Raw genomic sequence first — 22,544 nt, 5'->3', positions numbered from 1 at the left:
CTCACATGAATCAGCACAATGGGCTTGTGCGGACTGTCTACGCCAAAAACAGTAGCTGTCGGGAGCCCTGCTGGTGGGTCGCTGCTCGTCCGTCCAAGTCTCCTCCCCCTAATAGGTGGTACAGATGGATCAGGCAGAAGGTGGTACAGGCGTATTCACTTAAAGGTCAGGTTCCACCTTTCCATGTGAAGGCGCATCCTGCTAGGGTGTCAGTAATACAAGTTTGCAAGGCGGCAACGTGGTCGTCTGTGCACATGTTCACTAAATTCTGCAAAGTAGATGTGTTGGCATCATCGGATGCTTCTTTTGGCCGCAAGGTTTTGCAGGCTGCTGTTTAAAAAAAGCAATTTTTTTCTCTTTGAGGGTGTATGTTTCTAGGTGAGCTCCAGTTGCTCCTGGTTGAGCTCCATGTTACCCGGTTGGCTAAGTTTAGCCTTTGGAGAATTGCGTTCTTTCTCCAATTTGTTTTCCCACCCCTCATTCAAATACTGCTTTGGGACGTCCCAATGATCAAGAAGAATATGGAGCTGCGTCTGTCAATGAACGATGGAGAAAATTGGATTTTTGACTTACTGTAAAATCCTTTTCTCTGATGTTCATTGACAGACGCAGCACCCGCCCCTCTATTTCTGAGTGGGTTGGGGTTTTTTACTTCTGACACTGCTTGCAACCAAACTGAATCCTATAGCAGAGTGAGTGGGTGTATGCCTTCAGGGACTGCCCCATAGGCGTGGTAAAAAAAATTTCCCCGGCCTATTGTCCTACTCCTGTGGGGGGGGGGGCAGCATAACCCAATGGTTAAGAAGAATATGGAGCTGCATCTGTCAATGAGCTTCAGAGAAAAGGATTTTACGGTAAGTTCTTACAAAAATCCAGTTTTCTTTTGGCATGCCTTCCTAACATGAACCCCTTGTTCGTAATTCTATTTTACATACATGCACATAATTGCTTCTTTTTTTTTTTCCATAGTGACTTTGCTGTTGAAGAGCGCACCTTTGATAAAGGACATGACACCAACACTAATGAACTCTTATCGGCCTGTGACCAAGGTAACTCTCCAAGTACTTACTGTGGTGCTACCCAATCTGATTAAGAAATGATCAGCTGTACATTTTTTCTACATATTTAATTCATTCATTTTATTTTTCTGTTAAATTAAATTCTGTGTGTGTGTGTGTGTGTGTCTTCATTGAAATAGACTGATTTATATTTTAGTTTACTATCAAACTAGGATACTGTAACTGATGGGAATGGAATAATTCATACTGTAATTTTATGGAATTTCCTATCTCCTTGTTAGCCCCTTAACTAGAACTGATCACATGATCTATGCTGAGGATTAACAGGTAGAACTGATGATGCTCTGCTTAAATGCAACTCCTTAAAACCTGTAACAAACCTCTTTGTGTTCACTATATCATTGTTAACTTGGTAATCGCATTACTAGAAACCATGATGAGGGTGAGATCAGGGCTTTTGGAGGCAGTGCTGTCTGACAGCTAGGAGTGCACACATGATCACTCCTGGCTACCAACTGGGGAATATTCCAAGTGATGAACCTGTTCCAGTGTTACAATGTCTGGATAGTCAAGGCTAGGCATTGTCAGAGAGAACCTGTACTGACTGTTACCTCAACAGAAGGTCATCCAAGTATCCCACCATGGGGTTGTCCCACAGCCGGGCTAGAACTGAGGCCAGCACCTTGGTGAACACCTGAGGTGCAGAAAAAGCAAAATGGCAGGGCCACAAGCAGAGACTAGGGTACCCACAGCTCTCTTTAGAAAACGTTGGTACCCTGGAAATATGGGGACATGCAGAAATGCATCATTGTCCACAGAAGCCAGAAAGTCTTCTTGATAAAGGGAGATGATGACAGACTAGGTGAATTCCATACAGAATTTCTGACTTAGATTATAAAGCACTAAATGTGTTTATTCAAAGAGAGGTAGAGGCTCTCTTTGGGTTTAGGAACCACACGCAAGTTTGAGTAAAACCTCTTCCACTGCTCTGCCGCAAGAACTAACCTGAGTGGTGGCAAAGAAACGTTGGAGGTGAGAAACCAAGGAGATGGCTAAGGAACAAACCTATACCTCCTGCACCCAAGCATCTGCAATGCAAGCTGTCCAAGTGTTCACAATGGATATTCAATATCCTCCCCATTTGAAAAGTGTGAGTGCACCCCTGTGCTGAGGTAGATTTTGTCTGAGCTGTTGGGGTATTGAGATGAAGACCTTGAGGGGTGGACTGGGAGCTAAGCTTGGGTTTGGACTTAGTAGGTTGCAGGAATGAAGTAACCTCCAGTGAGGAATGACCCTTCCCTGATTTAGTACCTTTTTTAAGCTTCTTCCTCTGAGGGAAATGGGTGCTTCTGCCAACAGTAGTATCCTTGATAATGGTATCCAGACTAGATCTAAAGAGAATGAGCACTTCTCAGATGGATTCCGCAGTCCAACATTAAACAATTTAGAGACCTTGCTCTCACTAATTGCACCCATAAAGTGCTGTTTTTTTTTTTTTTTAGCCATCATCTCTACAAGTTAAGTTGAATGTCTAAGCTGGCAGCCTTGTCTTGCAAAGAACCCTTCCTGGTTTTGCATAAGGATAAGTTAGTGTTGAGGCTCAGAACTTCCTTTCTACCTAAGGGAGTCTTGGTCTTTTCACCTCAATCAGAACATCTTTCTTCTGTCCCTTTGTCCAGTTCCAGTCATCAAGGGGGGATCTCGCATTATTGCCTGGATGTGGTTTGGTCTGTGCGAATTGAACTACTACTTCCTTCATAAAGACTGATCCCCGCCGATGCTTGAGTTTCTTGTTTCACCATCTCTAGATGACTCAGACTGACCATTATCCAAGCTTATGGTGTCAAAGATCGTGCTCCACCTTTTCCTGTCAAGAGATGCTGTATTCGATCTGTTTGGACTTTTTAGCACCAATTTCTGTTTCCCAGATTTGAAAGACTGATAGCTGGTCTTCTATTCACACATTCTCCAGGTTCTATCAGCAGTGTTTATTTTAACGTCAAATTTCTATTTGGTTTTAGTCATAGTCTTTTGACTTAAATGTCATTTTACTTTTGGTAGTATTTTAATCATCTGAATTGTTTGTCGAGTTTTAGTTTACTAAAACCGAATGGGTTTAGTTAACTTTGTAATGCATTTCTCTAGAATTTCCAAACTTCTATACTCCTGGAGTAAAAAAAATCTAATAGCATGTTATTTATGGTATTAAGGTTTGAACATTCACTACAGACAAAGATTTAGCCCTTGTGATCTATCTATAACTTCTTTAGAAATAAAACCAAGTTTTATAAACCAATATATAGCTTTTGACAAACAAAAGTGCAACTTTAAAATATAATAAAACCCAAAACACTGTTAACTCTATTGGCTGTAATGCCATGGCACATATTACCTGAATATTTCAGGAACATTAAAAATTGGAGGAAAAAATGAGAAAAGCCTTTTTCCTCATTTTGATTTATTTCTTTCAGCAGCTTAGTGGATGCCCCTAGTTGTTGTTATGTTGTAGTGCAATGTTAATTTTGATGTCAAATTTCAATTTCATTTTAGTCCTAGTCTTTTGAATAACATGCCATTTTAGTTATAGTTGTATTTTAGTCATCTGAATTGTTTTAGTCGTATTTATTTGACTAATATAGTGCTCATTTTGTTGATGAAAATCTTCTTGTCGACGAAATAACACTGTGTATTAGGTGGATATTCAGGGTTCATCTGATGCCAGCTTTGGCCTAAGGTCATTCAGGTGGCTCTGTGACCTGCAGGCAGTCCCAAGTTTTGTTGTTTCTTCTTGGACCTGTTAGCATTGTTTGCTGTGTTGTTTACTTCTCAGCTGGACCTCTATTGGGTGTCCTAATGCTGAAAGACGTCCAGTGTCCAGCAATAAATGAGAAAGCAAATAGAGTTTTCATACTTGCTTTAAAATCCTTTACTGGGAGTCCAACATGGAACGCAAAGTATTTTATCTTCAGGTTAAACTGCCACCTACAGAAGGAATGGACACTGGCAAGGGGAAAAAAAGCACCTGTAGACCAGCACAGGAAAACCCTTTTTCTCTTGCGTCCTCCGACAGTTGCCGCCACTTCATAATCTTCACTAATGGGTAATTGACCTTTTTCTCCGCAGGAGTAGCTAGGCAACAAGATTTGTTAATATCAAAGCTTTTAGCATATCACACCCCTAGGGGGTGGTCATCTCAGTCAATACCTCCCTGCTTCCTGCATTCTCAACTCAGTTTTCAATTGCCTAGCTTAGGAGTGGCTGGCTGTTTCCTGTGCTGGGGCTTTCAGTCTCAGCCTTCTTTCCTCTTTTGGATTTTATTTCAAGTATTTTTCTCTTTCTTTTACTTAGCTGTTTTTTTCTCAGCATTAGTTTTAGTTTTCTTCGGATGAAGATGATCATGCGGAGCTGGGTCTCGGTCTGGCCACCCTGGATCCCAGGGCTGAGAGCCAGGGGTTTCCCCAGCCTGCCATCGAGCGTTCAGCTCAGGTTTTTCCTGGCATATTGAACGACCCATCCCTGTTCGCTGCAGGGATGCTGCCTGTGAGGTGGCTACCTCACCGGACACCATTTGCGGTTTCGCACCGCAGTCTACTGCGTCCTGGCTCTGACACTCCCTGTTCTGTACAGCGGTTTGGTCGCTAGAGAAGGCTCCCCACGCCATCCGGAATGGTAAGTAAATTTCTATGTGGGGACCTGTCTGTTTGGGTGTCAGTCTGTGACTGTGTGACCCGCATGTCTGTGTAAGTGCTGAGCTCCCTGTCAGATTCCTGTGTGGAATAGCTGCCTTTCTGTGGGCTGCGGGGGGGGGGGGGGGGGGCTCTCCCGCTCTGCTGTGTGTGATGTATGGGGCAGACTGGGCTCAGACATGCTATGCGGCGACCGCTGCTGCGGCCCGCCATTTTTTCTTGGCAAACTGTGATGACCGGCCCTGTGTTACAGCGCGGTGTTTTGGCGCCAAACGCCGCCATTTTGGCGGCGATCTCTCCTGCAAGCACATGTCGGCGCCATTTTCTTGTTGCCTTGATTCCCTCAGCCGAGCGGCCATGTTTGTGAAGCCTTCATAGGCTATATAGGGCGGTCAGTCATTGCATCACTTCCTTTTGCTCTGGAACAGTGATCGGTGGCAGCAGCTGTGTGCTCTCTCCAGGTTTTTACCTTCCTTATCCTGTATTTCCTTGCTCAGGGCTCCTTATCCCTGCGGGGGTCGGTGCATACAGTAGTGTGCAGTGGGCTGCGCTCGCCGCCGTCTTAAAGGGGCAGTACTTTATTTCAGTTGATACTGGGGCATGGATTCTCAGGATTGCAATTTTTCTCCCACCTTGGTGGGGGGCCAAGGGGCTGCTGCATCCCCCGAGGGGGCTGATCTGGCTGCTGTTTTGGCGAACTTGGCTTCTCAGGTGCAGATGCTAGTGGCTGATCGATCCGCAAAACGGCCCAGATTATCCATTTCCTCTGATTCAGAGGGCGATGGGGCTGCTATGGCTGGAGTGCCCTTCTCAGGGTCTCGTTCATCTCTGGACCTTATGGGGTCTGAAGGGGAGGCTGAGGTAGAAGGAGTTGATACTTCTCCCCCTGGCTCGCCTGAAGAGTTTGCACTCATGGATGAGTTGATTACTTCTATCAAGGAAACACTGCATCTGCAGGATGAACCGTGTCCTCCTGCTTTGATGTCCTCTTATGGGACGAAAAGGAAACGCAAATCAGCGCAGGTTTTTCCCTGCCCTGCGGAATTTCAGCGCGCTGTTGATGAGCAATGGCGCAATTTAAAGAAGCCTTTTACTGTGCCAAGTAAGTTCAAGCTGCGTTATCCATTTACACCCACCACTGATGAGCGTTGGTGTGTGCCGCCTCAGGTGGATCGCGCGGTGGCAGTTTTGAATAAATCTACTGCGATTCCTGCTGAGGATACCCCGGTGTTCCGGGACCCTACGGACAGGAGATTGGAGTCTCTGGCCCGTCATTCTTATACGGTTGCTGGTTCTATGCTGAAGCCTATTTTTGCTTCCATTATGGCAGCCCAAGCTATTGCGGATTGGACGCAGGTGCTCAGGCGCACCCTGGTGGCTGACTCTGCTCCGCCGACAACGTTGGCTATGGTAGATCAAATTCATCAGGGTGCCATGTATTTGTGCGATGCGGACTTGGATTTAGTCCCTTTGGCTGCACGCCTCTCCAGTGTCACGGTGTTGAACCGTCGCCTGATATGGCTGAAATGTTGGTCGGTTGACCAATCCTCTCGCAAGACTCTAGCTAATCTTCCCTACGCGGGATCTTTGGATTCTCTGATAAAGGGAATTTCCGCGGGTAAGAGCACTCTCTTGCCCCAAGCTCACAAGAATAAGTTTGTTCGCGGTAAGAAGAATACCTCGTTCAGGCCCTCTCGGGGGTCCTTTCGTGCCTTTCGGTCGCAATACAAGGGCAAGCCCTTCAAGGGCCAAGGCTCCCAGAAGAAGCCGTGGGCAGGTAAGCAGAAGTCCGGCCAGTCCGGGCCCGCTGCCCATACCAATTCGGCCTGAAGGGGCGCCCTCACCCGGTTCTGGGGTGGGGGGACGTTTGCTCAGTTTTCTTCAACCCTGGCTGGCCCACATTCGGGACAGGTGGGTTCAGGAAATCGTTCGATCTGGATACAAGATCGAGTTTCTCTCTCGGCCGGCGAGCAGATTTTTTCCCTCAAATCTTCAGCTGTCTCCGGAGTGTTTGCAGGATCTGCACCTGGCGGTGCGGGATCTGCGGGCCCAGGGAGTGGTGGTTCCGGTGCCTCATCGGGACAGATTTCGGGGGTTCTACTCCAATCTGTTCACTGTGCCCAGAAAGGAGGGCAAAGTGCGTCCGATTCTGGACTTGAAAGCTCTGAACCGCTTTGTGCGGGTTCGCAAGTTCCGCATGGAATCCCTGCGCTCAGTGGTGGCTGCCCTGGTTCCGGGGGAATTCATGGCCTCCATCGATCTGAAGGATGCGTACCTTCACATCCCCATTTTCGAGGGTCACCAGAGGTACCTTCGATTCGCCATTGCGGAGGATCATTACCAATTCGTGGCGTTACCCTTCGGTCTCGCTTCGGCTCCGCGGGTTTTCACCAAGGTGCTTGCGCCGGTCCTGGCTTTATTGAGAGCCCAGGGCGTCTCTGTCTTGGGATATCTGGACGATATCTTGCTTCGGTCTGCGACCAGTCAGGGCCTGGTGAACGACCTGTCCACCACGATGCAGACTCTGCAGGAGTTTGGTTGGACGATAAATTTTCCAAAATCAACGTTGTGTCCGTCGGTTCGTCTTCCCTACCTGGGGATGATCCTGGACTCTGCTCAATCGAAGGTCTTCCTGCCGGAAGACAAGCTCCGGACACTTCAGGACGAGGTCAGGTCCCTCAGGGACACTCAGTGCTCGTCCCTCCGGACATTTCGAGGCGATTCCCTTCGCCCAGTTTCACACGCGGGATCTTCAAGCGGAGATCTTGGCCAAGTGGGACGGGCGTCCACAATCTCTGGATCGGCAGCTTTCGTTGAGCCGCCACACCCGAAGGGGTCTTTTGTGGTGGCTCCAGTCCCCGGCGGTGTGGGGGGGCAAGTCCTTTCGTCCCTTGTCGTGGACGGTAATCACCACGGATGCCAGCCTGTCGGGCTGGGGTGGTGTTCTGGGCGTTCTGTCCGCCCAGGGAACTTGGTCGGAGGAGGAATCCTCCCTTCCGATCAACATTCTGGAATTGCGAGCGATAAAACTTTGCCTTCTGCATTGGTCGGAACGGCTTCAGGGCCGTCCGGTTCGGGTTCAGACGGACAATGCCACAGCAGTGGCCTACATCAACCATCAAGGGGGCACCAGGAGTGCCCGTGCTGCTCGGGAAGTACACAGCATTCTGTCGTGGGCCGAGACGCACGTCCCGGCAATAACGGCTGTACACATTCCGGGGGTGGAGAACTGGCAGGCGGACTATCTGAGTCGCCAGACCCTGGATCAGGGGGAATGGTCTCTTCACCCGGATGTCTTCCAGATGTGGACCTGTTCGCGTCTCGTCTGAACAACAAGGTGGAAAGGTTCGTGGCAAGGACGCGCGATCCTCGGGCAGACGCGTTAGTGGTGCCCTGGCATCAGTATCGTCTGATGTATGCCTTTCCACTGATTCAGCTGCTGTCCAGGGTGCTTCGCAGACTGGCCTCGGAACCGCACGCGGTGATTCTGGTGGCACCGGACTGGCCTCGCCGGTCTTGGTACGCAGACATCGTAAATCTGGCAGTCGACGCTCCGTGGCGTCTGCCGCTTCGGGACGACCTTCTGTCTCAAGGGCCGATATTCCATCCTGCTTTACAGTCGCTGGCTTTAACGGCCTGGCTGTTGAAAGCCAGGTCCTGAAGGATAGGGGTCTCTCCCCTGAGGTCATTCCCACTTTGATCAAGGCTAGAAAAGCCTCTTCGTGAAAAATTTACTACCGTACTTGGAAAGCGTACTTTGCCTGGTGTGAGTCCAGGGGGTATTCTCTTCGCTCATACTCTGTGTCGAGAGTGTTGGCTTTCCTCCAAACTGGAGTGGACCAGCGTTTGGCGCTGGCCACAATTAAGGGTCAGATTTCTGTGCTGGCCGTTCTTTTTCAGCGCCCAGTGGCATCTAATTCATTGATTAGCACCTTTGTTCAGGGGGTGGGACATTTGGCCCCTCCTAGGAGGGAACTTTTGCCTCCATGGGACTTGAACTTGGTTCTGTCCGTGTTACAACAGGCTCCCTTTGAAAAGATCAGGGAGATCTCGTTGTCTCTGTTGTCCAAAAAGGTTGCCTTTTTGGTGGCGATCACTTCGGCTCGCAGGGTGTGGGAGCTGGCAGCTTTGTCCTGCAGCTCTCCCTACTTGGTGCTTCACTTGGATAAGGTGGTCTTGCGACCTAACCCTTCCTTTCTTCCGAAGAGGATCTCGGAATTTCACCTGAATGAGGACATTGTCTTGCCTTCGCTTTGCGCGAAGCCTAAGCATCCGAAGGAGGTGGCTTTGCATGCCTTGGATGTTGTTCGGGCGATCAGGTTTTACCTGTCATCGACTAAGTCCTTTCGCAAGTCGGATTCCCTATTCGTCCTTCCAGAGGGACCTCGGAAGGGCATGGCGGCGTCGGCTGCTACCATCGCCAAATGGATCAGACAGACGATTGTGCAAGCCTATGCTTTGAGGAGGAAGGTTCCTCCTTTCCCTGTGAAGGCGCACTTTACCAGATCTCTGAGTACGTCTTGGGCCTATCGTCATCAGGCTTCTGTGGCCCAGGTGTGTAAGGCGGCGACTTGGTCGTCCGTTCACACCTTCTCAAAATTTTACAAAGTGGATGTTCAGGCATCGGCAGATGCTTCCTTTGGCCGTAAAGTTCTTAGTGCGGCAGTGCCTTAGGGTCCCTTGTTTGGGCCCTTGGCTGTTGGGGTGTTTTTACCCCTGGGTTACTTGTTCTTCCTGGGTTGTTGCTCCTGTTGAGCACGTTTTTCCTGTTGCCAGGTTGGTTCTCTTACTTTGGTAAGGTTCCTTTCTCTGCTGTGGGTACTGCGTTGCTTTAGGCGCGGCTGCGTTTTTTTCCCACCCCTCAGGTCTACACTGCTCTGGGACGTCCCCATGAGTGAAGATTATGAAGTGGCGGCGACTGTCGGAGGACGTAAGAGAAAACTGAATTTTTGTAAAATCTTACCGTAAAATTCCTTTCTCTGAGTCCTCCGACAGTCGCCGCCCCCGCCCCTCTTTGGGGTTTGTCTATGTACTCTACTGCTATGCTACTGAAACTGAGTTGAGAATGCTGGAAGCAGGGAGGTATTGACTGAGGGGACCACCCCCTAGGGGTGTGATATGCTAAAAGCTTTGATATTAACAAATCTTGTTGCCTAGCTACTCCTGCGGAGCAAAGGTCAATTACCCATTAGTGAAGATTATGAAGTGGCGGCGACTGTCGGAGGACTCAGAGAAAGGAATTTTACGGTAATATTTTACAAAAATTCAGTTTTTTCGCTTTAGATTTGTAGCAAGCGGTACCAAGAACTTTATTATTAGTACAAAAGGGTTCGGACCTGTGGTCTTCAATGTACTCCAAGAAAGGGATTTTACAGTGAGTACAAAAAAATACATTTTTTTTCTGTTATGGAATTAGCGCTGTTTTATAGAATGCACCTGCACTACAGCCTGAATTTTTTTTTACTAATCAGTCCACATATATGTTAACACTAGCCAAAACAAAATTTTAGAGTACAGAGTATGTAGGAATTTATTATATATAGTATTGATAAGTTACTAAAAATTACAGTTTTCAAATTTTTGACAGATGAGGACTCGCTGGCTTCTAGCAATTGCTCTGACCTGGATGAGAATGATGTGGAGGAGAATTTCCACCCAGAGAGTCTAGAAGAGTCCTTCATTCAGAAGCATTTTGACACCATAACAGATGCGCTTGCAGAAGGTGATTTAAGCATTTGATTGCTCTACCTATGACGACTTGAAGTGTGGATGGGAGGTGAAAGCAGATGGCTCTGTACATGTGCACATCTTTTTGAACAGAGGCCTTTTTTGTAAATGGATATATTTGTTTTATTGTTACGAAATACAGCCTTAAATGGACATAAAAGGACAAAATTTTGGATAATGTGGGGAAAAGATATAACCTTAGTCTGGTTCTTTATTGCTTATTATAAAGGTCCTATCTCTTCTTACTCTAGTGACTCTACATTAGGAAAAAAAATCCCTAATTTTTTGATCAGGACATGGGGTACTTCATGGTCGTGACTATTTGGGTTTTCTGCCACCTTTAGGTGAATGGACACTGGCCAAAAAAAAAAAGGCAGGATGCCCGGCTCAGTAAACCAAAAGTTATTATTCGAAATTAAACCATTCTGGACGGTTGCACACCCATGGAAATTTGGATGAAAGCGTTATTGTATAATCAACTGTACATAAATTTGGAGTGAAACCGTAGTGAACTGGGCTTGCACCCTGTACTACATGGGAGGAGTAGTCTGACAGTACCAACTTAACTGGAGCAGCAGCAATACACACAAAAATCATAATTACTGTCCTGGTGGCCACACCCGAAGAGGGGTAGGAAACTTCTAAAGTAGACAAACCACAATGTAAACCGAAGATAATCCTTTACCAACTTACGTGGGTTTCCAGTAGTTAAAATGAGGTTATGACCTCTCTATAAAAATTGCAGTAAAGATCTTTTCCTTATTCCCTTGCATGCAGTCCTAAAGCTGACACCTAAAATAATTTTTTGCCCATTCCTTTCATTACATCATACTGACTGTTAAGCTCCGCTCAAATGATAACATTGAGGACTTGTATTTTGTGGTATAGGAGCTGTGCTAATTTCGTACCTGGTTTTATAACCGCTTCCATGACACTATACCATAGAAGCTCTCTGTGTGGATGCCAATTGCCAAATATGGAAGCCCATGTTTTTAAGTTTAAAAAGCTTTTATATTCTAAAATTTTAGGGATGCACCTAATATTCGGCGGCCGAACATTATTCGGCCGAAAATAGAGAAAATGGCACTTTCGGTGTTCGGCCGAATAAATCAAAAGGCCGAATAATTTTGAGCCGAACAATGTCTCACCTTCCTCATTGCGGCTCGCGGTCCTCTATTATGATCTATGTAAAAAATGTCCTCTGCAGTAAGTAACCCTCTGATAATGTATGCAATGATCCTCTGTAGCTTCCGCCCTGACCGCTCACCTTCCTCATTGCGGCTCGCGGCTCCCTTCTCACACGCCGCCGGTGTCCTGTTCGGCCGCGAGTAGGGGGTGTGACGTCACGCGCGCGTCCCGCCCCCTGCTCCTGACTGGCGGCTCCTTCACACTAGGTCCAAGTCCCGCCCCCCTGTTCGCGGCTTTTGGCTCTGGCTGCAGTTGAGGTATGTGATGTGGAGCTGAGCACATTTGGGGGAGAAGAATACGGTAGCTGGCAGCTGCACAAGCATTAGTGTGCAGACTGCCATATGTTGTTGCCACTTGCCATGCTAATTATATTAGAGTGCCCTATAAAGTGCCCCTTGACATAAAATGTGGCCATCAGCGTGCCCCTTATTTTATGCTAAGGGACATGCTGATGAGCATATTTTATGTTAAGGGGCACTCTGATGGGCATATTTTATTTTAAGGGGCACGCTAATGGGCATATTTTATGTTAAGAGCAATGCTGATTTAAATGTTTTGTTTTGCCCATCAGAGTGCCCCCTAACATAAAATGTGCCCATCAGCGTGCCCCCTAACATAAAATGTGCCCATCGGCGTGCCCCCTAACATAAAATGTGCCCATCAGAGTGCCCCCTAACATAAAATGTGCCCATCAGCGTGCCCCTTATTTTATGCTAAGGGACATGCTGATGAGCATATTTTATGTTAAGGGGCACTCTGATGAGCATATTTTATGTTAAGGGGCACTCTGATGGGCATATTTTATGTTAAGGGGCACGCTAATAGGCATATTTTATGTTAAAAAATGCGAAACACCGCGTTCGGTATTTGGCCTTCGGCCAAGCATTTCATTATTATTCGGCTTCGGCCAAGAATTTCATTTCGGTGCATCCCTATAAAATGTATATTTGTGTGGATAACAATTTAGGAGCTGCCATTCCCAACTTGTTTTTGAAGGTTTGCTTTTTTGGTTTCATTGCCTAGTGAGTCCCTGATCTAAGATAAGCATATGCATATCAGACATCCTGACAATTTACTGGTTGCGTGCCTGTTCTGGATTAGCAAGGTCAAGACCAGGACGACCGTGTGGAACCTGCACCTTTAAAAGCAAGTCAGCAGTGGCTGCCTCTTTTATTTTGAACTAGAGATACCCTTTAGGAGTTAATATCCACCCTCCATTTGTATCATTTTCACCCATACATGGTATGTTCTGCTGTTTTGTTGACTGATTCTTAATTAAATGTATTAAGTGTAATGGGCATTCCTACCGCTTTTAATCCTGATAACTGTAAATGATCATTTCTCTTTTGTTCATTGACGGACACAGCTCATCTTCTTGACTACGTGGGTTATGCTGCCCCCAACAGGAATAGAACACTAGGCAGGAAATAACTTGACTACACCTATGGGGCAGTCCCAGGGGGGTTTACTTCCACTCTGTGCTATAGGTACTCAGTTTTTTTCTGCCTAGTCAGGAGTAAGGATTCATTGCTGGGATCTCTGGTCCTGGCAATTTTTTCTTTATAAATGGAATTTTATTTTTTTTCTTCCCCTTTTTTTTTTTTTTTTTTTTTTTTTTGCTGTTCCCACCCCTCATGTTTGACACTGCTTTGGGATGTCCCACATAGTCAAGAAGATGAGGAGCTGTGTCTGTCAATGAAAGAAAGAAAATGGGATTTTTGACTTACCGTAAAATCCATTTCTCGGATGTTCATTGACAGACACAGCACCCACTCCTCTATGGAGTTTGGGTTTTTTCTTCTGACACTGCTTGCTTGCAACAAAACTGAGTACCTAAGTAGAGCGTGGGAGTATACCCCCTGGGACTGCCCCATAGGCGTAGTCAAGTTCTTTCCTGACTAGTGCCCTACTCCTGTGGGGGTGGGCAGCATAACCCACGTAGTCAAGAAGATGAGCTGTGCCCATCAATGAACATCAGAGAAATGGCTTTTACGGTACGAAAAAAAATCCCATTTTTATTTTACTCCTTCCCTCCCCTCTTTCCCTCTCTCCTCTGCTCTCCTCTCCCTTTCCCTTTCTCTCTTTCCCTCTCTACTTTCTCCTTCTTCTTCACCTCTCCTCTCCTTTCCTCGCCTCACCTGGCCTCTGATCACCTTGGCTCTCCCCTCTCTTCTCTGCTTGACTCTCCTTGTCGCTCTCCTCTCCTTGCTTTGTCTCTCCTTCACTCTACCCTTCTTCTCCTCTGTATACCGCTGACTAACAATTTGATGTTCAAATACAGTTTTGCGTCTATTTCTACAGAAAGATTTGACAACTGTCTGAAGGATCTGATGCCCAGTGAGGATGACGGTGATCTGTTTCTAAACCATCGGCTAAGTTTCTCTGCCAAATTTCTGTCTCGAAGCCACAGGAATGACAGGTAAAGAATTAAATCTCTGCTTTATACTTTTGGGTTGGGGCAATCCCAGCAGCAACTACTGTAGGAGCATGTCTGATATATTCTCTCAATGCTTGTAGACCTGAACTCAAAAAGTAGTTTCAGAATCTTCTAGAGAACATTGAGAAATGTTCATTGGGCCTAAAATATAACCGTTCATTTCCTGTGCCTTGAGCTTCATTGCTGTAAATCTACAGTGAGAAACCATCTAAAGCAATTTTTTCTTTTTTTTTGTTTGTTTAGGAATATATAACTGGGTTATGTCAAGTATAAAATCCATATATATTTATGCTCTCCTTTGCAGACTAGAAGATGTACTTCCACCCCCAGTAACGCAGGTGGTGATAGATCCAGAGGCAATGGAGGAATCTACCAGACCACAGCTTACCAGAAAACTCTCAGATGTAAGAAAATAATTAATAATGCAAGCACTGTACACCCTAAAATGGGACAAGATGTGTCCAACTTAATAAATGAACAAATATGTTTTTACTTTTGTACTTACAATGCCTAAACTGTATGTCTGGGGAAAAAAAACATATGCAGTACATCTTTTCAATTCATGTACATTTGCCAGGGTTTTTGGTTTTGTCTGTTTAAAAACTCTACATAAAAATACCTTTTTGATCTTGCCAGAAATTCAGTGAGCTCTTATATTCCTGTAGTGTTTCAGTACTACATTGAAACCCCAGCAGTGTTGTCAGCCCTGGAAATAACACAAGAGATGGTGCACCAGCCTAGAGCATTATCCCAATAAACACTTATTTGTAAAAATAAGCGTATATCTACTTAAAAATTATAAAATGGGCAAAGCTTATGAAAGTAACAGAGTTGTTCTGTCCACTCCACAATCTCCTAGGCTTTGGAGGGCATTGCCTAGCTCTAATTCTTACGCATTACGAGTGTTGGTATCCTTTTTCTCTGGTTTTGGCTCAGAGAAAGGGGGTACTGCCCTTGAAACGTGTAATCCAATTGGATCCAAGTGTCCTCTCAAACCTAGGAGCATGTGGAGTGGACGAAACAACTTTTTGACTTTGATAAAATTTGTCTGTTTTATCATTTGTAAGTAGATATATGCTTATATTTACAAATGGTTATCGGGATAATGCACTAAGCTGGTGCATACTCTTTCTTGTGTTTTTTCCAGTATGCTGTTTGGATCCCTCCAGTCCTGAGAGAGTAGCAAGGCGTGGTGTGTTTATATCTACAGCCAAGAAACGGATGTGTAGGAAGATCTGGTGTTATACCACCACATTCGTGCGCAGGAGGGTTTTCTTTTTAGTATTGACAGCCCTGCCTTAATTCCCTGCTAGACTACACAATACTTCACCCTTAGGTTACAGAGATGTATAAAGAGGGGGATGTTAGAGGTAAATGGAAAGGCTGATAACATTGTTTGGGATTTTAGTGTAACACGGTCAGCACATTAATGGAATTTAAGAGATCAACGGCATTCTTTCTGTACACGCTGCCTTTTTAAAGAGACAAAACAAGGAAAAATTTGTATTTATTAGAAATATGTAATGAGTTTGTGTTTTTTTTTTTTTTTTTTTATATATATATTTTGCCCATATATACACTTTGCCACCCTTGCTACAGGCAGATCAGCAACACTGTACTAAAAGTTTCTGCCATCGGTTTGCATGTGCATAGTGATGAAAAATAGGGGGCCAAAGACTTTTGAACCTTTCTCTTGCCCTTCTTGTATTCATATATTTTTTTTTTTTTTTATAATTCATGCAAGTTGTTTGTCTTTACAAATACATTTTTTTTCTAGAAAGCAGTGGAAAAAAATACCATTGGAAAGGAAAGGAGAAAATCTGCGACCAGTGCTGGTAAGTTTTCATATTCATAACCAAGATAGACAGGAATTAATTAGATTATTAGGAGCATGACTAAGTGCTAAACTAGCACGAAATGCGTTGACTTTTCTATGCACTCCCTGTGCTCTTATTTGCCTGTATATAGTATGTAATTTTATATGAATATCCATAAAGTGGTGTTTCTGTGGAATTTAGGTGTCCAACGTTTCTTCATGAATCGTGGGTTTCAGCTGACAAGCTGGGCATTGCACCCGATGAACTGAGGATAGCGTAGGAGATCACACATCAGACCAACCTGGAGCAGTATCCATCTGTCTGCATATTATTATGTTGGTGGTAGGGACTTCTACTGACAGAGTTGTGGAGCTTATTGCTCTTGGGTGAAGGATGTAAAAGTGTGTACTATAGAGATTTTTTTCTTTTTCTCTTTTAATAGAAGCAGGTTTTCTTAATCCTGCATACTATACAGTCTGACACACAAATAGAGTGTGCGGTGTCTGAGTAAAGTCAGCAAGGCATAAAGGACCATTGGTGACCAGTTCTATGATAGCAAGATGTTTGGGATGAAAACCTGTATATTTCAGACTTTATTTATCTGGGTCTTCAGGAAGAGGGTAGATGGCACTGGATTCCTTGAAGCTGATCTTATTGGCATCCAATAGGGTAGAACTCATTTAGGCATACTATGTCTGGATACTGGGCTAGGGGATTCTTCATGGATAGCGTAAATCTCAAATTGAACGCACCACACCAGAATACTAAAATCTAAACCTGTTTAGGATAAAATCAGATGAAAATTGTAGACACACTGACACATTTCAGAACCTCACTTCCTCAGAGCTTTCAAAATGGTATGGTAATGGTATTTGTGTTGGACTTTATAGCAAAATGTGTTTAGACACTTGCTCATTATCTGCATGACAGCACTCCTGCTCCTGTCAATGACGAGCATGTGAATATAAAACACATCAGTCCGAAAATGTATGATATTTACTGCATTTTGCTACCATACTAAGGCTGTAGGGCGTGTCTACTTGGCTTTACTGCAGCCGGTTTTTTAAATTCTGCCACTTTGCTGATTTCCTGATAATGCAGAAATCTGAAACTTCTGGTGTGCTGCTCTCTCTCTGCCTCACGCTGTATTTCTCGCATCACTAAAGGGGTGCATAAGTCGGGGAGGGGGAACCACAGCGTGTGGCTTAGATATGTAGAGATTTGTGATCCAGTGGGCTCTACAGGGGCACAATGGTCAGTCTAAGGATCAACCTGGATTCCTGTTGCTTGCAATCCAACTAAGGATGCACCGATACCTGTTTTTTAAGACCAAGTAAAAGTACCGATTTACTTTGGTATTGGTAAGTACTTGAATTACCAATACTGTACGGTGCAATTTTGAGCCCATACAAAATGAATCGCATGTGATTTGAACAGGAATGGGGTGTGATTCCTGTGTGAATCCTTTGCTGTTTCCTGCACTGCACCTGTGTGAACCCAGGTTATACAGCAGTGGAAGTCTTTTCCTTCTCTGTCTTTGGTTGCTTCTTTAATTTCATATCCTGTGTTGGTTCCAGAAAAGTTGCTTGGGAGTGTTGCAAAAAGATGAATATGTCAAGTGTCTCAAACAGGAGTCACACCGCATTCCTGTTCAAATGTGCCATTTCAGCCCATTCATTTTCTATGAGGTCAAATTGCACCACACTACACCGTAGGTATCTGTTTTGGTATCGGAGCATTTTTACGAGTACAAGTACTCCTATCAATGCTAGTATCGGCAACGGTATCTGTGCAACTCTAAATTCAACATTGTTGTCAACTTGAACATTTATTTTTGTGAGTCCAAGTGTGGATCACCTTAAATATTTATTACAGGTACTTGTATAGCCCTGTCTACGCAGCATTTTACATTTATATTGTACATTCACATCAGTCCCTGCCCTCAAGGAGCTTACAATCTAAAGTCCCGAACTCACATTCATATACTAGGGCCAATTTTGACAGGATCCAATATGCTCATCTGCTTTGTCTTCTCGTTTTCTTTAAAGGCTTATATATTTTTTTTTAATCAATGTATGCAGATATCGCGATATTGGTCCCAAATTTACAGAAGGTACAAGTCACTGATAAATCTGCCTCTCGATCCTCCTTCCCTGGATGCTGGCCAAATAAGAACAATTCAATAAATAAGGCAAACAAAGGGCCATCTTACATGGAGGCCACTGCTAGCTCAAAGGCAAAAATATGCAGAAGTTCATCGATGGGAGATGGCATTAATACAGGGGAAGAACAAAAAAGACTGTCCAATTTATTCCGGCCACTCTCTACTACTGACTTACCTTCAGAAAACAGTAAGTTGAAAGCACCAGAGGAAAACATCAGCAAATCGCCTTCTTCCTCTGCACCCTGTGGACAGGTTGCTGCAGGACAGCAAGAAGCCAAGACTAAATCTACCCCTAGCTCTAATTCATTATCAGACAAACTTTTGATGCCACCTCCAACAGTTTATGGAGTTATCCCACGTCTAAAGAAAAAAGCCAAGTCTATAAATAATCTGTCAAAGACATCTCGAAAAGAAGAATTTAACAGCACTGTGGTGAAGTCGAAAGCATCAGATGCTCAGGATAGGAGAAGCTCATCATCTTCATTACCCTGCAGGTCACAAGATGTCTATGATGGGCCCAGAAGAGCTTCTATAGCTGAGTGTACAGTTCGTACAGGTCTAAGTGTCTCTCCCACCAGAAACAGCAGTGAAAGCGCTCTTTCACCAAGCAGAAGTCTGCCCACTTCACCAACACCTTGTTCCAGCGATGTAGAAAAGCCTAGTAAGTTAAATGCCTTTTAATTTACCCTCATGTAGGTGGTGAGGATAGGTGCAGATAAAGAACACTGAAAAGTGAACCTAATTTGTTGCAGAAGGAAAAACAAAATCCTTTTGTCTATCAAAGGTATGACAAAAAAATGCAGCTTTAGCTCTAATATTCAGCGAGAGGGATTTACTAAAACTGGTACACACAGAATCTGATGTAGCTGTGCACAGTAGCCAATCAGCTTCAAACTTCAGCTTGTTTTAAGTTTTGACAATACAACCTAAAAGCTGATTGGTTACTCTGCACAGCTGCACCAGATTCTTTGTGTGTGAGTTTTAGTAAATCGTCTGCACCATCTCTCCAGCGATATCCCACACTCTGTCCTGCTGCTACCACTAGTCTTTTTTGGTTCGAATGACACCAAACAACATGCAGCCCATTCCCTGTGAGCCCAGGTAGTCATAGTTATGGTCGTGGCTTTATCATGTCACCTTGGTTTTGTAGTACCTTGATTTGGCTCTCCCCGGCGACAGCATCACAAGTGTGATGACCACTTGTGGCTTCACAGCCGGGTGCAAGTCGCACTGCGCCTCCTCAATGGCCAGGCAGTCTTCTGGGACCTGTGACGTGTCCCAGAAGGTTGCAGGGAGGAAGGGGGAGAGGAGAACTTTCACTTGGGGCGCCGCGGCACTCCGAGCGGGAGCTGGGTACCGGTCAAAACTAGGTACCCGCTACCCCCCAAAAAAGGACATGCCAAATGTGACATGTAAGGGGGTGAGGAGTGCCTAAAGTGGAACTTCACTTTTGGGTGGAACTCCGCTTTTGACATATTTGCTTTATTTAGAGAATTATATCTTGTATACACTTGGCTATTAGAAAATGTACTATACATTCCATTATATAGTGTGTATCTTGAATTCCATACTGCCTGCCACATAAGCTATATAATGTCTTGTTTTATGTTATCCTAGTGTAATGACATGGACTTATAAAACTGACCAGAATGGGAATTTTTATTTTGTACAGTAGTTACAGAATGTATGTGATGCTTGTATCCAATTATTAATAAAGTATGCTATTTTAGTATTGACTTGGACTCTTTCTGGTGTTTAGACGGATCCTCCCAGGGTATGAAGGTTCTGATGGGACAGTGTGAGACGATGATTGAGGAATTGCACAGCACTTTTCAGAAGACGCTGAAAACTTATAAAGAGGTAAATATGTTCACGTGGGATTTTTCAACAGGATAATATTTTCACCGCTTCAATACAGGGCACTTTCACCCCTTTCCTGCCCAGGCCAATTTTCAGCTTTTAGCGATGTTGCATTTTGAATAACAATTGAGCGGTCATGCAACACTGTACCTAAACCAAATTTATGTAATTTCTTTCCCCACAAATAGAGCTTTCTTTTGGTGGTATTTGATCACTGCAATGTTTTTTAATTTTTGCTAAACAAATAAAGACCGAAAAGTTTGAAAAAAACACAATGTTTTTGTTTGTTATAAAATGTTGTAAATAGGTTTTTTCCTGCACTGACGAGGCCGCACTGACGGGCACTGATGAGGTGGCACTGGTGATGAGGCACTGATATGCAGCACTGATGGCCACTGATAGGTGGCACTGATATGCAGCACTAATGGGCACTGATATGTGGCACTGATGGGTAGCACTGATATGCAGCATTGATGGGCACTGATAGGCGGCAAAGATGGGTACTGGTGGGCGGCATTGATGGCAATGGTGGACGGCACTGATAGATGGCAATGATGGAGGGCACTGACAGGCTCCCTGAGACTGATTGGCATCCCTGGTGACCATGGTGGCTTTTGTGGATATTGTTTATACTCCTGTCCTGTATTGCCTACATGGGTGGCACAGATTGTAAGTGCTCTGTTTGCCTTGTTGGTTCCCTTTTAGTACACCTTATGCTTTGTCTAAGTGGACTGTTATATTTGCAAAAAATCTAATAAAAGATTAAACATAAACATAACAATTAAACAAGAGGAATAAATCGTAGTTATAATATATTGTTCCGGATGTGAATGACCGCTCCATACGGGCACGTTGGCGTGGTGGGCCTTTGGATACTTATCCTTGTTACATCTTGGGGGACTCTCTCCCATGTCAGCACACTGTTGCCCCCTGTATGCATATTGGCTCACCAGAACTACTTCTGATGAAGCTTTACCATGAAACACGTTGAGAATTCACATTCATATGTATTGTGAGTGCGATCCATTCCAGAGATTTGCACCTTTAAAATCACTTTTTTTTTTTCTGACTTTTATTTTATGTACTCTTTGGGGATGTGGTGCAGGTACAGTCCTTGAGAACTTCTTTAAGCTGATTCAACTATACGTTATTAACTTTGAATCAGCTTAAAGAAGTCTAAAGTTAATAACGTATAGTTAATTCAGCCTAAAGAAGTCCAACTATACGTTATTAACTTTAGTACATATTTATTATTGGTAACTAGTGTATTAGTGGAGTACTAGCTAATATAATTTTAAAAAAAATGAATGTTCCATATATAAAATATAATCTTAGAAAGTTCTAATATACCAGATCCATTCATCATGTTTTAACCTCTTAATTTAATGTATTTTTTATTTTCTCTTGGAGATTGAAAACTACAATGGATCTCCTGAAGAAAAGTCACATCTAAGATCAATATTCTCTGATGCCTTTGCCCATATTCAAAGCGAGGTGGAGTTGTTGGGAATAAGCCAAAAAATTGCACCCAATGGCAAACTAAACACTGCAACCAATGCCTCGCTTCACTTGCTGGAACATTATTCAGAAATGATGCTGCAGATCTTAAAGGAGAAGATTACCAGCACTCCACTGTGACACCTTTGCGGAAAGCCTGGGTATTCTGTGACCATATCACAATCTTGTGGCGCTGTTTACAGTATTTGTATTATAGTAAAGGGCCTGTTTACCACAACTGATAGTTTTGGTAGATGTCATTGTTGAATCATCCGCCATATTTTATTATCTCTTGAATTCTAGTGAAATGAACTCCACTGTTGGCTTTCCAGCTATGCCCACCTGCTTTGGCAGTTTCTGGGGGGTCTTTCCACCTGCCATGACTAGGGGTGTCACTTTCCTTGGAATAGTCATACATTTTTGACTATGTACCCTGGTGAGTGTAAAAGGGCTGGTTGGTATCCACATTGTGGAAGATGGTGGCTCATTCAACCCTTGAACATCAGCCTCCTATTGAATGTTTTGTGTACTAGCTCCTTACTGACTTTGCACATTTGTTATATATTTATGTTTTCTGTTTCACTAATTTATCATACAATTAACATGGCTGTTTTCCAGATCTGTTCTTAGAGGGTTCTTTTTTTTTTTTATTTTTTAATACAGTTGATTTAGTTTTTGTCGGTTGCTTTCATTGTTAAAGCACCACATATAAGCCCTGTATTTTGTATTACATTCTTCTAAATTTTTTTTGTTTTTATTTTTATGGAAAAAAATGTCAGTTCTTCTGTTGCCTGGGCTACAGATGGATTAGTTTTTTTTTTTTCCTTATACAATATAGCCAGCTCCTCAAAACATAGCTCTTGGGCAACCTTCTGCTACCTACAAATGTAAAGGTTACAAAACTTCAAGTGACCTCTTACCGTTGACATCCCAGCTGAAGTGTCTGCCTCAGAAAATTAGAACGTTAAAAAGCAGCAAATCGGTTCTAATTTATACAGATCAGACATAACATTATGACCACCCACAAAAACCTGTGGAGGCATGGACTCTGCTAGACCTCTGAAGGTATGCTGTGGTATCTGGCACAACCGTCAGTAGCAGATTAAAGTCCTGTAAGTTGGGGCCTCCATGGACTTGTTTTTCCATCGT

At 44.2% G+C, this 22,544-nt stretch overlaps 1 protein-coding gene across 1 annotated transcript in view; it reads left to right on the top strand.

The window, feature by feature from the left end:
- Nucleotides 1–21,605, top strand: part of WDR62 (WD repeat domain 62) — a 127,821-nt gene extending 106,216 nt beyond the window's left edge. The window contains exons 24-31 of the mRNA XM_082264684.1: nucleotides 970–1,049; nucleotides 10,293–10,427; nucleotides 13,922–14,039; nucleotides 14,362–14,461; nucleotides 15,835–15,892; nucleotides 17,956–18,699; nucleotides 19,798–19,898; nucleotides 21,309–21,605. Coding sequence (XP_082120810.1) covers nucleotides 970–1,049; nucleotides 10,293–10,427; nucleotides 13,922–14,039; nucleotides 14,362–14,461; nucleotides 15,835–15,892; nucleotides 17,956–18,699; nucleotides 19,798–19,898; nucleotides 21,309–21,536 — 1,564 coding nt within the window. The 3' untranslated portion in view covers nucleotides 21,537–21,605. The remainder of the gene's footprint in view (nucleotides 1–969; nucleotides 1,050–10,292; nucleotides 10,428–13,921; nucleotides 14,040–14,361; nucleotides 14,462–15,834; nucleotides 15,893–17,955; nucleotides 18,700–19,797; nucleotides 19,899–21,308) is intronic.
- Nucleotides 21,606–22,544: the final 939 nt, after the last annotated feature.

This window comes from Pelophylax lessonae (assembly GCF_965119305.1).
Source record: "Pelophylax lessonae genome assembly, chromosome: 7".
NCBI lineage: Eukaryota > Metazoa > Chordata > Amphibia > Anura > Ranidae > Pelophylax > Pelophylax lessonae.
This window is presented reverse-complemented; position numbering and strand designations above follow the sequence as displayed.